We start from the raw sequence: 17,441 nt of genomic DNA on the forward strand, positions 1-17,441 counted from the left end.
AACCGAATCAGAGAAATCAAATCTTATCGAAAACGGCCTGTTAAGTGGCAAACTATCGAAAAGCAAATTAAGTGAGTATGGTCCTCTTGCGAAGATCTTTCGATCGAGCGATCATGTATTTGATTCGAACGTTTATGTCCGATTATCTATATAGCTAGAGCGTCTCTCAAGCAACACAACTTTGAATATCGAACAGGTCACGATCGTCCGTAAAAGGTTCGAATTCCTATCGTTTCAAATGAACAAACGGAGAAAAAAGAAAAGAAAAGGTATTTTTCACACCAAGAAGACGTCCTTTTCTATTCTAAGAGATGCCGACGACCAGAAGTGGGAAAAGGAATTCAAAGTCCAAAAAGAGATGCAAGCAAGGGCAACCGTAGCTTACAACATACGAACGAATTTTGATTTTCTGTCGAGCATCCATGGACAGCAATGCGATGGTGTGAAGAGACTACCTGGCAATTACTCTCTCTTTCACCTTGTTGTATAAGTCCGACTCCTAATCTTTTAATTTCTTTTGGACCATATGTTAAGATTTTAATTTGATTCCTCTTAACTTGCGTCGGAAGAAGCCCAAAAGTTCATGAAGCATTACTCCTTGGACGCCGGCGACCCGATCAAAGCTGCGTTGTCTCTGATTATTTGGCTTTTGATGGTGGACAGCCTCTCCCCTCTAAGGTTAGCAGAGGTGGGATGGCAGAGAATTTACAACTACGTAGGCGACGGAGGTCATCTATTCAAATCTCACAAATTGCGTGCAAAGCCGCTTTGAGCCAAGGTCATTTGCACGCCTGCACTTAACCAGTTCATCGGACTTACTTTGCATCGACATGGTCATTCAAGTGGTCGAATCTTCGATTTGTGCACCCGCGTTTATTGGTAAATTCGATTGTAAAAGCTTTTTCGTGCTAATTGCATACAAAGTAAAGTCTGGCGCAAAGATCTTGACCACCGAATTAAGTACACCCCCACCGAAATTAAAAGTGTTCAATCGTTTCTAATTCTAAGACAAGAATCGATGCTTCCCACCCCATTTAGAAACAGCCACTTAGAATAGATAAGAAATATGCGCAAACCTTCCCTGCAACAGACGACTTGTCTTTTCATCTTTTCTTTTTTGCTTTTCCTTTTCTCCATTTTTTTTCGGAAGGAATTTCTCTTTGTTCCTCTGCGGCTAAAACGGCAAAGCCCGGCGAAGGCTCCGATGTTCATTTCATCCAAAAACGAAAGAGACTGTTGTATTGTCGTTTCAATGGGAAGACTTCTTTTTTTTCCCTGGTCAAAAGGGACTGGTTCTGTTCTTCACGGTGGACGGGCAACAGAGAGCTAACGTGAAAACTAAATGAAACAGTAGCAGAACCGCCATTGGAGAACGGAACGGAACAGAACAGACAGGTTGGATACGTGACTAAGTACGGATGAGGTAAAAGGGGGCAAAAAAAAATAATAATAACAAGAAAGGGGTGAATTAAAAGAAAGAAATTTGGTGGGCTTGCAAGTATAAATAAATATTAGGGGTGATCAAGACGGACTGGTCAAACCATGAACGCCGGTCCAGTTTCCAATTTCATAAAATTAAAATCTGGTAATTTTCAATCCAGTTTTCGATTTTTGGGTGGGATTGGATCGGGAACCGATCACCTAACCAAACATGACCGAATCAAGCCCACGTGACCAACTCGTGATGCGTCAAAAGTCCACATAAATAATTGACAAGAAAGGCAATAATACATGAAGAGAAAATTGCTTTACAGTTTAAAATAAATCAAGGGAACAAAAAAAAAAAAAAAAAAAGAAACCCTCGACTAGATTTTGCAAGCTCGCCCCTTGACAACGGGTAATTTTCGTTTTCTCTCCTCTAGCTTTTCCCCGCGGGAAAATCACGTGGTTTTGTTAAATGACCTACGAGGGCTACAAGAAGAGACGTGCAAGAGGCTTCTCATCCCCCCTGCCGGACCGTGTCTGGGTACCCTGAATCGTCTTCTTTTCCTCGACTTCTTTGGCACCTGCCGTAAATAAGAAAACGTTAGTTTTTCCTTCCTTTTTTTTTTTTTTTTTAGTTTTATAAATATGAGGTTTAAGGAAACAAAATTGAAACAAAAGCAACAATCGCACCGATATATGAAATCGGTATACTAAGGCAACAGGGATGCGAGCGAGTATTCGGAAATGCATGGATAGGTCGCATTCGTCGTCACCCGATTAAAAAAAGTCTATCGAGTCATGGAATGTGCTAGTTTTACGGGCCAAATTTACTGTACTTAGTACAGGGAAAAAAAAAAATTATGTAGCTTGATAAGATGTCAAACCAAAAAATACATGTATTCTTTTATTTACCTTATATACGAGGCAATTGTGGCATTGTCTATATTTTGGCGTGTTTATAGAAAAGCCAACTGTTAAGATTAAAAAAAAAATGATTCGCTCCATTTTCTAATAGCTAAACAAACATTTATAGCTCGATTTTATAATTTGCGGATAATATTCGACAATTAGTCGATTAGACAAATTAAATTGACATTTAAACCATTTTTTTGTATGAAGAATCCACCGATGCTCAAACCCTTCTTTTCCCAATTTCCTATTATATATTCTAAACTTTCAAGCCGCATTTTATATCTGCTGCTTGACAAACATTTTCACTCGCTAATTATTCGCTTAATGGATGACTTCCCCAAGTATTTTTGTACATATCTAAATAGTACCGACATCAATAACAAAAGTGATTGTAAATAAAATAAAAAAAGAGTATGTTTTTCAATGTATGTCCCCGCAAAGCGCGAGCCGAGTAACAAGTTCAGTATGGTACGAGAATAGTCCGACATCTGAAATGTCAAACTTCCGCGCTCTACTCCAACGCCGATGAAAGTAAAGTAGATTTATACAAAATTACTGGAAGTTGCATGGCGGGTTTACCTCGATGGAATCCGAAGTTGACACGTTCGCCTTTTCCGTTTCGTTCATCGGCTTTACCGAATCGCTGCTTTTCCCTGTTTATCGCGGAAAGAAGTTGGACAAAAATCTTCATGCACGGAAATCACTTTCGTTGTTCAATACTCGAGAAAAAAAGCACAAAACATCACTTCATATAATATTTTCTTGGTGAGCTCTCACAGTCATTCACATCACTAGCTTAAGAAATTAGGGGAGCAAACTGTAAGAAGAGATAGCACACTGCCACAGCACGTGAATTTACCGATGGACTTTTTGCTAACATGACAGTATTTAGATAATCCTGAGATTAATAGCATGTAGTGGGCCACGAATTATTTAAAGAATAGACCCCATAATAATTTTTAATTATTTTTTAATTTAATTTTTATGGCTCACATGCCGTCAATCTCACGGCACATAAAAAACTGTCACATAAGTATATTTCTTTATGGATTGGTGAAAAACATACATAATTTTCACCAGCTTCAAAATCAAAGTCCGGCATTTTTTGCTAGACTTTTAATTATTGGTTTTTAGTTAAGAATAGGTAAAGTTTTTTTTTTCTATTTAACTTTAAACACCTGAAAACTCTCACAACATAAGAATGTTGATAGGTGGATTCTATTATTTTCTTTTCAAGGTATTTTAAAATTAACAGAAATAGAAATAGAGAGATAAAATTATCATAATTCACCGGGCAATCTTGAGGGAAGAAGAAGAAGACGAGAGAGAGAGATAAAAAAAAAACTCACCGTCGACGTACTTGGGGCTATCCTGAGCATCCCCGGACTCGTCGAAGCACAAGACGCAGTAGTCCCTAAAGCTCGGCGACCCTGGGTACAGCAGTATGCTGTCTTCCCTGTCAGATATCCCTCCGACCTCGTTGTCTTCGTCTTCTTCTTGACGGTCGGCTCCGCTTCCTCTCTCCTTTTCAGCCACCACTTCCTTCACCACCTCATCCGCCTCCTCGCAGGCCTTGCCGCCTTCCTCGACCTCTCTCACCACCTTAATCACCCCTTTGCTGTCTTCGCTGCATTCGTTGGCCTTCATCACCTGCACCGGCGGCTTGTTCATGCGCGGCGTCGGCGGGAGGGCGACGGCATCGTTCTTGAGGGTGCATGGGGATGAGACACTGTTGTGGCCGCCCCCGCCTCCGCTATCTAATTTGTGGTCGCTGCTGAGAGAGGAGGAGTCCGCATCGTCGGGGTCAACGTAGAGGAGCTGCTTGCTGGAGGGAGTTCCCAGGGAGGAACTGGCGGCCTCTGCTGCCCGGTCGCCCCGGCGACGGAAGGCGAAGTCCTCGATACGGCGGTGGAGGGGGTTGACGTAGAGGTAGGTGGGGCCGGAGTCGGCGGGGAGGCCGTCTTCCCTATTGAACCTGGATACGCCACAGCCCATGGTGGATGGCGGGGGAGAGAGAGAGGGGATGTGGCTATGCGAGAAAGGAGGAGAGAGAGAGAGAGAGAGAGAGAGAAGGCGGTGATAAGTGGAGGTCGAACGGGGGTTTCGGGGCGGGTCAGGGAGGCGACACAGGCCAGCCTATGGGTGATATTTGCTAATGTGGGACTTTTACATGTCAAATGGTTTGTCTTTTTTGACAGTTTTGGGAAAATGCTAGATATAGCTAAAAGGATAGATAGATAGATAGATAGATAGACACTGCATGTTCTTTGCCAACAAGATGGAAGTGGATTCAGGTGGCAAACATGTTGACCCATTCAGATCCCCAAATCTAATTTGTAAGTTTCATCATATAAATGCATGAATACTGCACCAATTCCTCCTAGTTTGGGATTAATAAGGCGGTATAAGCTCAGATAAAACTTGAGATCGCATGTTTCGTTCATTATCGCGTCATGCTTAAAAATAGATACATTAATAACTTAATATCGAATGCTTATAAGCTAAATGGTTGTCTTGTCAACACGAAATGCTCGTAATCTAAATGGTTTTTTTTCTTAAAATGATCTATAGTTATCAAATCATTCACCAACACCGAAGCAATGTAGTGGCGATTGCTTAATCAATGTATATCTTTCGAGGCTCGAAGATACGTTAAAAAGATGTTGGATTTCCAATGCCAAAATCTAATTTTTAGATGGGTTCAAAAGTCAAGAACACCTGTCAAAACATTTTATTAATTGAGAAGAAATGTCCCCAGGGGACTACATTTTTCTGCTGGAACTAGCAGATTGATTCGAACTGTATCACTGTCAAGGTAGGCAGTCAACCCCAATCGCATGACCTTACTTGCAAGTTCGACCGGAGAATGATTACACTGTCCTCGGGTCTCTTCTGGAACGCCCGGTGCACCGCCCATTGATCTCCTTTGACCCGATTCTCCTGCAAATTTTAGTTTGATGGACAAAAGGACTTAGCCCACTGGATCCGGATCCCTGCAAGAAGTTCTCTCATCTTTGTGACGAGCCAATAAACATGGTGTCTGGATCATGTACCTGGTTCCGAGGCCGAAACTCATGCACGATCAACTCCGGTCGAGCTTGAGCAACATGCTACCTCCTCCTCGTCCTCCTCCATCTTGCTCTTCTCCTTCTCCTCCTCCTCCTCCTTCACGAAAAAAGGAGGCTGCTCAAGATTGCCATTAATATAACGGTTTCGTGATTGTTTAATTTGATGAGTATGAAAGAATTATCGTCTCTTGATTTACAATATATCAATGAAGAGGAGATGAAAGAAGACTTTTTTATTAACCGATCCCTGGTTTTTTTCGAGATAATTGTCTGAAAAGTCATAAATCCCCCTTTTTTTTGTAAATAAAAAGGAATAATGCATTGAGCGGAAATAATAAATATTCCCACCCTAATAATAATGATAGGTTTTCTGTTTAAATAACGCATGCTTGTAGTGTGAAGTTGTTTTGCTTAATGTGAACATCTTCCATCTTGAGCCCCCAAGCTTTCTTCACTTGAAGGCCATTCAGCACAAACTTACACTAGTCTTGATTTGCCAAATCTTTCACCAGCACCGAAGTCACATGGTTGCGGCAGCGGTGGCGGCTTCATCGATGCGAGGGCAATTCTAGTTAATCTTAGCTTAGATCCAAGAAAGGTCTTTTAACTTGCATTATATGGATCAATGTGAATCAATCCACGAATTTTGGTCCAAACTTATAATTAGACCCACCTAAATCCAATTCAGCCTGCTCGAGCGGCTCACCCATTTGTCTCCTCTATCTTCGAGGTCCGAAGATGGACATTAAAAAATTAGTCACCCCTACAAGATTTCCCAATACTGAAAATCCAACCTTTAAGACGAATCAAAAAGGACGACAACGCCTACCTAAAACTTTTTATTAATAGAAAAGGAATGTCAAATTGGGTCTCCTAAACATCTTTCTGCTGAAAGCACCTAAACGTAAAGCCATAACAAACTAGCAAAATAGAAAGGCATAATCGAATTCGGCACAGTCACGAGTCATTCCCAAATAGAGACTCTTTTTAAACTTTTTCTTTGACTTCGGTAATTCAACTTGAACTCCGTGAATTCGGTCCGGTTGAGCCGGGATTGAGAAGGCCTTGCAAGCTCGACCGGAGAATGATGGCACTAGGGTCTCTTCTGCTGAAACACCCGGTGCGCTGCCCATTGATCTCTCTCCTGCAAATCCGATTGGATGATGGAAACTCTCAAGAAGTTTTGACAAGCGTCGGGTAAAAATTCTCCTTTGGGCCGCTCCATATGAACCGGGCCAATCGCGGTCACAATCACCACCGCTCGTGTGAGTCTCACGTCAGCCCTACTTATGAAATGAACGGCTGTGATGGGCTCTGCCCGCTCGTTCCGAATCCCTGCAAGAAATTCTCTGTGACGAGCCAATAAACACGACGTCTAGAACATAGTACTGAGGCCGAAATTCATGCGTGATCCATTTCGGTTGAGCTTGAGCAACGTTGGTTGAGCCTCCTCCTCCTTCTTTATCATCATCATCATCATCATCATCTCCTCCTTCGCAAAAAAGGAGTCTGCTCTTGAATGCCCTCAATGTACGGGTAATGACTTGTTTCTCTGTGCCAGTTAGCTTTCCAGTAACCATAAGCACCAGCAACTCTTTTGCGTGGCACCGATGAATCTCCGAACTTCTCTTTATTCTTTATCCGGCAGAAGAAGTACCTTTGCTTTTTGACGTCGCCTGTGAGAGCCTCGCCATTGTTGACGAATGACACAGATTGATTCAACAAGACAGAGAGTAGCCAAAAAAATTGTGATGTAAAGATATAGTTTTCCGATGGATTTATGCTATATTGCGTAACTTTCTCGTGGAGTTAAAACATTGTGCGACATCGTCCAAACTCTGGTGGTTGATAACGTCGCTTCCAAGGCAAACTTTAGCAACAAACGTACGATCAAAAACAGGGGACCGGTTCATGGGAAACAAGAACAGAGTTTTGGGGAAAACAAGGTCGTTTTGACCTTGATTGCAAGCTCAAGGTTTAAAAAAAAGAAATCCTCTTTTCTGTCCCCTTTCAACAATTTCGAGAGGAACCGGATGAAGGTAACTGGCAAGTTCCACGGCTCGGTTCTGAACACGTCGAACTCGAACGCCAACGGCAGCGTCGGGTGGCCATCGATCTTGAACCTCAAGCAGCGGGCAAGCTCTTCGTCGCTGGACAGGAACTGGAACCCGGGCGGCAATGGGGACAGGGGCCACGGAGCTGAGCTGTCCGATTCATTCTCGTGGTTACCTTCTCGTGGCACCGCAGACATTGGAAAAGGATCCACTGTTAACCGGAGAAGCTTCTCACTAACTGAGGCAATGGAAATAAAGATACAGCTTTTCACAAGCGCTTCTCAATGCAAGGCGAAGGCGATCGTATAGAGAAGCGACTACAAACCCGAGAGCCCGACGGGTCGGGCGCAGCGCTTATCGTCTCCACTGGTTAGTCCGAAATTTAATGAATTCTAATCCCAGTTGGAGAAGGACTCGTTAGTGTCGTGATGATCAGCATAAATCTAGATTCTAGAAGTTTTCGGGAGCTTTCAGCAAAACTTTACGGTGGATCTGAACCTCCCTTTTGGAATTGTCCAATCGTAACCGTTGATTTTGGACTCGGATTGGTCGTGGATGGACTGTACGGTCACGACAATGTCGTGGAAACTTGACCAGAGGCTATTTTCAGGAGCAGTCAGAACGCAAGTTACAAAAGCGTGAATGAACGACCCAAAAGTAGGGCTGTCAAAAAGGCCAGGCCCGACCCGAACCGGCCCCAAAATTCCCTAAATTTTCTGGCCGGCCCTTGGTACTGTTTCACTAAAGGCTGGTACCATTGTGGCCCGAAAAATAAAAGCCTTGGGCCGGGCAATTTTGATTGTCACTTGTCAGGCTTTCCCATGCGGGGCTTCGGGATGATGCAGGGAAATTCTTGGGCCCCACACGAGGAGCTCTCTCCATGCTGACGTGGACCACATTTCTTTTCTTCTGGTCAGACGTCGACCACAGTTTGACTCGAAATGGAATTTGGGCTTTTTTCCTTTTTATGTTTTTTTCACGCATTTTTTTTCCTGTTCTTCTTTATGACTAAACTTAAATTAATTTTTTTGGTCGAAAATTTTAAAATTTAAAATTATTTTAGTCATATCTTTCAGCGTGCAACTAAAATAAACGTCAAATCGGTCGTAACAAACAATATTTACTGCTATCCTTTTATTAATTCAAGTAAAGAAAATATGACGATATGACTTCCAATATGTTTAGTATGAATGGCGGACCAAAACAAGTTACACTAGGATTGCCCACGTAAATTATTTATCTCAAACTAGGAAAAGAAATTTAACTAGGATAACTGGAGTCCCTAAATAATTTTTTTTTTTTTCATTACCTTATCTTGATATGAACAATACAAATATGGACATGACGACTCTTGATTTTCACCTGCGCACGTATCGAACCCAAACTCGAAAGCTGATGTATCGGTTACATCCGCCATGATATATAGGTGCAATAGCAAAAGAAGTTTCATCTCGAGTCGAATGAAATGGGGGCGAACCCTAGTCACATTGATGGATTCATCCATATAATGTATGGGTCCTTCTTGAAGTTTTATAGTTGATTCTTCGTTACTGTATTCATCCATATAAGTGTGCGATATCAATGTCAATGCCGTTATCTTATTTCGTATTGAGTCTTCGTTACTCTAATTCTTTTGTGAATTCGAGGATACACTTCAAGTTCTAGCTAACACCATATTGAAGATCTTTCATCGCCAAAAAAAAAAAAGGCATTTGAGTATTTATTGAAAAAGAAAATAACATGAAATACAGGATTTGCACTCTGTCGTGCACCAAAAACCATAATTGATGTATTAAAAAAAAATAGGCCCCTAACTTTGTGAGCCTTTTCATTTCTTCTTCTTTTAACGCCTAGAACATCCCACAAGAAAGAAGATTAAATAAAATACATATTGACATAAGATCGATATTCCATTTCAAATAGAATGCCATCAGTAGAGATGTCAATATGGGCCGTTAACCCACTTTTTAACTCACTTTTGTACATTTGGATCATATATGGGTTCACTAAATTTTAAACATGGGTCAAATATGGATCTAAAATTATAAAACCTATTCAAATATGGATTTTAGTTCGACCCATTTTTTACCCGCGGGCTACAACTTTCCAAGCCCCGCCGCCGCCGCCCCTTGCCCGCTGTCTGGCCACCATTGCCCACCACCTCCACCCGCCCCGCCGCCGCCCTCCACCGCTGCTCGCCCCCATCCGCCACCGTCATTCACCCCTGGCCACTCCCCGCCGCTCGCCCATGATTGCCACTTGCCCACTATTGCCGTCGCCCACCGCCCGCCCATTTTCAGGCATTTATCCAAACTTTGTTCTCAGCATCTCTAGCTTCAGTCTACGTCCAATTCAAGAATCTTCTCGATGTGTACGGCTTTCTCGGCGTATTTTTCTAGTAATCCCTCCCTGTCGCAGTGGTCGTCCAGTTAATTATGAATTCTGCTGTTCATTGACCCCGCAAGGCGCCGGAGTTTGTGGATTCGTAGAAAATTGTCCTAATCTCGTCGTGCAGTGGGTGCTTGTCTCAATTTCAAGACGTGTTTGAGCGGTTGTGGGTTTTTCTTGCATTTTAGCTCGAATTTGAATCGAGTCCGCAAGAAGAAGGAATCCAGGGTACCATAGTGTAGGGCTTTAGGGTATCCATCAAGTTGGATTTGGTACAGGATTTGTTCCGTCAGCGTTTTAATCAGGGGGAGTAGGATTTAGTGCTGCATTTGATGGAATCAAAGGCTCCGGTGAGGTTTACCTTGGGGATGAGCTGGAGGGTCCACTGAGATCGAGAAAGAGCTACAGACCAGCGATAGGTCTTTATGAGACAGGGCTACACAGATCCTCATGCATCGACGGAACAACAGCAAGGAAAGCATGTTTATCAGAGCAAAACTTCTAAGGCGGGCGGGCAGCAGCAGGTGAGCCGGCGGGCAGGCGGCGGCAGCGGGTGAGGGGTAGGCGGTGGCGGCAGAGGGTGAGCGGGCAGCAGGGGTGGCAGCTGCAGGCGGGCGGGCGGGGGTGGAGGCGGAGAAGGGTAGGAGATGTCAATACGGATTGGGTTGGGTATGGGTTGGGTGTGGATTGGGTCGGGTATGGGTTATTAAATTTTCATTGCATGAATATGGGTCAAAACAGGTTGAATGGGTCGGACTATATTCGATCCGATCGGACCCAAATCCGACTTGATCCACTCATTTGACACCTCTAGATGTCAGCATCAAAAGCGAAAGAGGACTGACGGCATAAATCAGGTTGTGAATTTTGTTGAAGTGGATTCAGTCCTAGTGAAAAAAAAAATACTGTTCATGACTTCCTTTTTAATGGTCAAATCCTAATTATGCAATTGCTCGAAGATCAAGAGATGACTCAACCAATTCAAGAGAAGATCAAGCTGCTAATACTCTAAGTGAAGTTATAACTGCATCTCCACAGTTGTATGCCTTTTATTTGGAATGAGGGAAAGGTGAAAACCTATTAATGCACTGGGATTTGCAATTGATACTTGCTATTTCTTTTTTTGTTTTTTTTCCCCTGTTTTAGTGAGCAGATGCTAATCTTTATGATTTCGAGTAAATATGATCTTATCTAGTTGATGTTATTCCATGGTCGGAAAGATCTTATAGATAGTTCTCATAATATAGGGCTTTTAAACTAAGCTTCGGCTAGAATCATGTTCCAAGAAAGAAATTTCATGTTATTCTTTTTGGGAAATTACGAAAACGGTCCCCATACAATTGTCCAAATTCAATTAGGGTTTGGTCATTAAAAAAAAAATCTATTTGTTTGGTAATGAAAAAATAAATTAAAGTCTGTACTTTTCAATAAAACTGAGTCTACATCAACAAAATCCGTGATCAGTTTAGCTGTTTTATGCCATCGGTCCTCCATTGCTTTTGATGCCCATGACATTCTACTAGAAACGGAATACCGATCTTGTGCCAATATAACCTTCTTCCTTTTGTCGATATGCCCCGCAGCTGGTGCAATTTCTATGGTAAGAAGTACAAAACCTCCAACATGGTAACCCGACTAGACTTGTGGACTTGATGATGCTCACCATAGAAAATGCATTTTCTCTTTATCGCCCATGAGTGTCGGACAAGAAAGAATATGAAATAAAGTATATATGGCCATATGATCCTTATTCCGTAGAAAAATCCAAGGAGGATGGATGGCATGAATCAGCTAAATGGGCTATAAAATGGCAATTATTATATTCATTGATTCATATTGATTGATCGTAATTGATACTTTAATATTCAGTTGCCCTCTATAGTTATCATGTAAACCCTATAAATATGCTCACGTAATCTTCATTATTACATCGAAATACACAAAAGTTTTAGAATTCTCTCTTTCGCATATTGTTCCTCAACACCATAGATTCAAGCTATGGCTCATCAATATCGATATCCATCATATCCTTATCCTCCTCAGTATCCGTATCCGCCCCATCCATATCCGCCCCTAAAATCTCATCGGATTTCTAAAGCGACTCTGGTTCCGGCACCAAATTGGCATTGGACTCCGGCTTCAAATGGGGGTTGGCTTCCTTATGTAGGCTACGATCACAATTCATTGGAAAGTCCTTGGCTTGAAGACATTCGGATTGACATCCGTCGCGTTCGTATTGAACCCGAGCCTGAACCTGAACGCCAAAGCATCCATTATATCCACTATGATATGTAGCTGCGACAGCCAAAAAGGTTTGGCTCGAGTTGAGTGAAATGGTGCCAACCCCTAGCCACATTGAAGGATTCCTCTATATTTTCTACGGGTCCTTCTTGAAGTTTATAGTTGAGTGGCTTATAATAAGAGTGTTGTCATCAATATAGATGTCATTATCATATATGTCATATTGGGTTTTCATTACTTTGATTCTTTTGTGAATTCGATTATATACTTCATCTGCTAGTTTAACACCAAATTGAAAAAAGGGGACGTGAGTAGTTATTGGAAAATAGAATTAACACGAAATATGATAGTGCAGTAAGATGCACGAATGCGCATAATAACTAGAGTAACTTAGTATTATAAAGTCAATTACATTATTTGAATATTATAATAGCAATCACAATCAACCAGGATCAACAAAGGAAGCTAATGCGCAATCTTCAGAGATATATAGAATTAGAGTGAAATATTATATCTAACATTCCCAATATAATGCATAGAATTTATATTAGCTCGGTATCCATACCTTTAATCGACATTCATTCTGTCTCTTTTCTTGGTTTCTTGTGTCCAACACTTAGTCAAATATAAAAATTGGCCATATATTAGTTTTCTCATTGACACAAGATATTCGTCAACCACTCGTCGCTTTGCTTTGATAGTTGTAGCATGTGATCATCAATAATAGATAATCATTGTTCGTAGTTGTTGATTGGCCGAAAAAGAAGCTAGGCTATGGATACCATGACCGATCACCATCGATAAAGAAGAATCTTTCTAAATCATGGTCTTTGACCGGGACTAACAAGGGCCTTCGGAATGCATTGAATAATGGCGGGGTTGTAAATGACATAGCCTATCTATAAGTTTTACCATTGTCGATAACTACATTATCTAGGTTTCGGTGACTATATAGTACCAAATTTTATGATTTAAAGATGAAAGTAAAAGTAACCGTTTAAGCATACATATGTTTACATTGACAAATAACTAATCCTTTGTGATTGACCCAAGGGCGATTTGGTCAAATACTGAGCTTGGTATAGAGTATATGATTATTAGCAAGTTAGATATTGGGCCGAGTTCGACCAGGACGGATCGAATAAAAACCTGAGTGTTCTTTGAAGTTCTTTTGGAGAGAACAGTCAGTGTAGATAAGCATTACTCTCTTTTGAAAGGATCTACGAAGAGCGCAAATACGGCCCTTTTCAAAAACGATCTTTTTTTTTTGCGGGGGGCACGATTTAGCTTAATATGTCGTTGAACCTATCTAAAAACAATCTGTTGAACGACGTATCGACAGGATTTGGGGGTTTATTTTGTGTAATTCATGGGATTTGACGTGAGTAATTTTGTGGGAAATGGAGATTTTGGGACAAATTTACCTCTTCCTTCTTTATGGTAGTGGAGCAGAACCAAACCGATCTTGGTCGTTCCGGTTCTGTTTTTACTTATTTACAAAACAAGAAAATGACATAGGTAGATTAATGAAATATTACTCACCATGTATTACAACGAAATTAAAGTTAAAAAAAAAAGATATAATTTAGTCGGGACTCAAAATTGAGCATACACCAATCAATGGTGGGAACAGATATTCTATACATGTTTTTTTTTTTTTTTTATCTCTGTGTGCGCAAAATTATCACTTGAAATATTAGTTAACCAATTTTTTTTTTTCCTTTGGTGTAAAAAGGGTTGGAGCAAAATATAAAACTCTAGGTCGAGAATTTACTATTTCTATTTGATCACCTAATAAAACATGAAGTAATTTTCTAGAAGGTTGTGAAACAGAACTTGGCGTCAAAGAACTTGTCGATACCAAAGTTGGCGAGCCTATCTACATAATTATTTCTTTCCAAAATTTAGGTTGTAGGACATTTCCATTTTTTTTTAAACAAGGTCCAACGTGAAGGAGCCCCTGACCAATTCGATAAGGGTGAGCACGTGCCACAAGTTCTAGGGTCTATGCAGGTTTTCACCTATATTTTTAATTGAACGATTATTAAATCATCACCTTTAATAACCATTGTTACAATATCCTGGCCACAATTCATATTTAGACACACAAATAGAAATGAAATATTGACGAAGTAAAAGTCTCGATCATACATATCGTCAAAAATAAAAATTCGGACTAGTGATTTTAAATTACACGCTCATAATCGGATGCCATGAAATACTGCAGGATGGCGCGAAAAGATATACTAAGAAAAACGTAAAAATTCTATCAATTTTTGAAACCTAAAACTTTTTTAAACTTGAAACTTGATACTATTTTCTTTGGGAACCATCACGATTTAAAACAAAAATGATCCATAGTTCCATAAAAGGAACCCTAGACCATATTCTCCAATATGAATTCAAAAAACAGCTATATTAAATATTTAAATCGTCAGAACAACATTGATTTTAAGGCCATTGACATTATATCATCATCAAAGACCATTATTCTCCTACAATTTAAATGACCAAAAATGAATGCAAAATTTCATAGTTCCACTAAAAGGATCGAACTCTATTCTGATTTCATATAATTTCAAAGTTGAAAAACAAAAATCATAGAAAGGAGAGAAAAATAGCAAGGGGAGAAACATAGGAAAAAAAAGGCTATGCAGCCACTTATCATTATAAATCGTGTGATTATGCTACAAAATGGAGGAACCGACGAGGAAAGCTTGGGCTCCGTTAAGAAAGATCGATAGAGAGGGAGGAGCTAAGTCGATTATGTACAGATCAATGGGAACGACAAGCTATGGCTCCATCTTCTATAGCTGTATCAATTGTGGTATGAGCTTGAGAAGAAAAGCAAGCTCCTTTTCTGAGAACTGAGGCTTCGACTCCACTTTCCCCACTTCCACTTCACCTACACAATCTCCAAGTCCTTCCTCCTTAGCTGGCTTGATCAGATCAGACACCGCCTCTGTGATTTCTTGAACCAGGTCGACAATCACTCCATCAATGCCCATCAAGTGTTGAATGTACACCGCCTCGGAAACATTGCTGCGGTTCACACAAAAAAAATGCAGCAGAAAGTCAGTTTCATGTCCAAGAAACATGGTGTGCTCTCGCTGTGATCAAAGAATAATCGATCGATCATGTCAATGAAAGCTGAAGATGTAAAGTCTTTACTTTAATTTGCCATATGTTAGCAGAGAGAGTTTGGACTCTTTGATCTTGGGAACAGCCGCTGGATTTCGGAAAACGCCCATCACCTCCGAGACGATCCCCTGAAGACCCCCTTCCAAGCACAGCTTCACGGCCTCCTCCAATGAATTTCTCCGCGAATCGTAATAAATCTCCGTCCCGCCATTAGTCAAGAAGAACACCTAAAATGCCAATTCACAACTGCATTTCAATACCCTGTTCTCTAAATAATCGTTGCAGACTACAATTTCCACAAAAGATCTCAGTTTCCACACCCAGCAAGAATCAGTCTCAGCACTAAACATCAATTTTTGTAGACTCATCCAGAAACGCTAACTACCGAGCATTTCTCTACCCCAAAAAAAAAAAAAAAATTTGAGCCTGAGATTCTAACGCTTACTGGGTATATGCTCTGCAATTTTCTGACCAGAAGAGCTGCGTCGGGTTGGAACGAGGAGAAGATGATGGGCCTTCCTTGCGCACACTCGAAGACAACCTTCAGAATCGCCTGAAGGACGTGGACGAGGTGGTCTTGCTGGTAAACGATGTGGTCGTCGAACTTCAATTCGATGTTGAAGCCGAGCGAAGGCTCCACCATCTCAAAAGCCTCCTGCAATGTGCAGAGGGCGTCTTCCTCTTCCACTTCCCATTTCACAATCTTCCCATCTTTTGTCTTCCTCAAGAGAGAATGTCCGATCTTCCCGTTTTCTCTCTGCGGTCCGTAGCAGAGGAATTCGGCTAAGCACAGCTCTGTCACTCTTTTTTCAAATATCGTGCCCTGAAAATTAAAAAAAGAAAAGAAAAAAGGGTTAATTTCGAAGCAGGAGTTTTAAAATTTGGCATAATGATCTTAAAAGAATGGGTTTTTTCGTTAGAGATAACCAGGACACAGGATACCACTTTAGTATAAATAATTAAGAGATTTCTATTTACTTTTCATATCTCTCAATTTACAATTCTATTTTTCGTATTATCGTTGTCTTTTTAAATGGAATGCCGATCCGACCGAAAAAAAAAAACACATGGAATGATGTAAGAATAGAACGGCTTACGTTGTCTTCGGAGAGGATGACGTCGTCGTGGAAAATGACCGGGCAGTCATCTTTGGTCACCTACAAAAAACCCAGATTTTTGTTTTTGCTTTACTTTTGTTGTTCTTAGGCATTAATACCACCAAACATCTTGGAGGATCAACCAATGAAACCCAACAAAAAAAACAATTCACCACATCAGTATCGTATGTTAAGAAAAAATCTTAAGTCAGAATGGGTAAAAAGAAATAAAGCAAAAAAGGAAATTCCCGAAAAAGCCGAACGGGGTAAGATTGCCAAATCATACAGGATTGCGTAGGCTCTTCTATTAATAGAAAAGTTCAATTTCTAAGTAGAGCTTGATAATGAAAATATGTTTAATTGATAATTTTAATCAAACTGTACGAGCAATTACCTTTCGAAATGATTTTCCTACAAATTTATCTTTCGCCAAAACAAACGAATCAAAGCAAAAATGCTATCTATTTCCATTTTCATTTATCATCATCTGTGATGCTTGGTTACTAAATCAAGCTCTTGATTGACCCCCGCGCGGAAACAAACAAAACCCGCCGTCGTACGCGGCGAGGCGACGATGCAACCAGACAACGCACGTGAACTCAGGCTCGCTCGTCGAGTTTCGACGGATTCAAACAGACATGAACGGCATAAAAATCAAAGAAGAGAACTAAATTCCGAATCGAGATCTGGAAATCGGTCAAATCTCCACCGGCAAAACCCACGAACATTTAAAACGACAACAAAAGGCAAAAACTAAAAAAAGAAGGGAAGTCTCTTTTCTTGTCTTCTTTCACGAACAAGAAACCGGGAATTCCAAGACAAGAACAGCGGACGAATCAACCTAAACTAGAATCTAAGCGAACAAACGCGCGAAGCAACATCAAGAAGTCAGAAAAAAGAAGACCAAGCTCAGAAACCGAAATCGAAAACCGGAGCCTCACCTGAACATCGAACTCGACGAAATCGATCGGGTGCTTCGCGGCGGCATTGAAGGACAGCAAGCTGTTCTCTTTGAATCCCCTCATCCGCTTGTCGCTCGACTGGAGCACGTTCATGCCGTGCCCTCTGTGCCCGATCACCAGAAACTTGGGCGCCTTGAACGGAGCACGAGCCTC

General features: G+C 41.0%; 3 protein-coding genes across 3 annotated transcripts in view; all 3 read right to left on the reverse strand.

Moving 5' to 3' along the window:
• Positions 1 to 1,866: 1,866 nt before the first annotated feature.
• On the reverse strand, positions 1,867 to 4,332 carry LOC125312972. The gene is made up of 3 exons (XM_048273080.1): positions 3,687 to 4,332; positions 2,917 to 2,990; positions 1,867 to 2,006 (listed from the first exon to the last, which is right to left on the reverse strand). Exons 1-3 carry the CDS (start codon positions 4,330 to 4,332, stop codon positions 1,881 to 1,883), a joined length of 846 nt encoding a protein of 281 aa, XP_048129037.1. The 3' UTR covers positions 1,867 to 1,880.
• Positions 4,333 to 6,797: 2,465 nt separating this feature from the next.
• LOC115728908 (NAC domain-containing protein 83-like) lies at positions 6,798 to 7,815 on the reverse strand. The gene is made up of 2 exons (XM_030659322.2): positions 7,449 to 7,815; positions 6,798 to 7,081 (listed from the first exon to the last, which is right to left on the reverse strand). The coding sequence occupies exons 1-2, from the start codon at positions 7,654 to 7,656 to the stop codon at positions 6,888 to 6,890; spliced, it is 402 nt and encodes a 133-aa protein (XP_030515182.2). The 5' UTR covers positions 7,657 to 7,815; the 3' UTR covers positions 6,798 to 6,887.
• Positions 7,816 to 14,725: 6,910 nt separating this feature from the next.
• Positions 14,726 to 17,441, reverse strand: part of LOC115732143 (glycerophosphodiester phosphodiesterase GDPD1, chloroplastic) — a 2,894-nt gene continuing 178 nt past the window's right edge. The window contains exons 1-5 of the mRNA XM_030662805.2: positions 17,268 to 17,441; positions 16,327 to 16,386; positions 15,675 to 16,052; positions 15,260 to 15,456; positions 14,726 to 15,130 (exon numbers count right to left, since the gene is read on the reverse strand). The exon at positions 17,268 to 17,441 is cut by the window's right edge and continues 178 nt beyond it. Of these exons, the coding sequence (XP_030518665.1) occupies positions 14,896 to 15,130; positions 15,260 to 15,456; positions 15,675 to 16,052; positions 16,327 to 16,386; positions 17,268 to 17,441 (1,044 nt within the window). The 3' untranslated portion in view covers positions 14,726 to 14,895. The remainder of the gene's footprint in view (positions 15,131 to 15,259; positions 15,457 to 15,674; positions 16,053 to 16,326; positions 16,387 to 17,267) is intronic.

Source organism: Rhodamnia argentea, chromosome 11, assembly GCF_020921035.1.
Source record: "Rhodamnia argentea isolate NSW1041297 chromosome 11, ASM2092103v1, whole genome shotgun sequence".
Taxonomy (NCBI): domain Eukaryota; kingdom Viridiplantae; phylum Streptophyta; class Magnoliopsida; order Myrtales; family Myrtaceae; genus Rhodamnia; species Rhodamnia argentea.

Bases quoted from the DNA above. Each gene is read 5' to 3' on its own strand.
- LOC125312972 (XM_048273080.1), bottom strand. From the start codon at position 4,332: ATGGGCTGTGGCGTATCCAGGTTCAATAGGGAAGACGGCCTCCCCGCC. The intron at 2,991-3,686 runs GTGAGTTTTTTT...CGCGATAAACAG, and splicing joins TAGCCCCAAGTACGTCGACG to GGAAAAGCAGCGATTCGGTA. The intron at 2,007-2,916 runs GTAAACCCGCCA...TATTTACGGCAG, and splicing joins CAACTTCGGATTCCATCGAG to GTGCCAAAGAAGTCGAGGAA.
- LOC115728908 (XM_030659322.2), bottom strand. From the start codon at position 7,656: ATGTCTGCGGTGCCACGAGAAGGTAACCACGAGAATGAATCGGACAGC. The intron at 7,082-7,448 runs TTACCTTCATCC...AGGCTCTCACAG, and splicing joins CGAGCCGTGGAACTTGCCAG to GCGACGTCAAAAAGCAAAGG.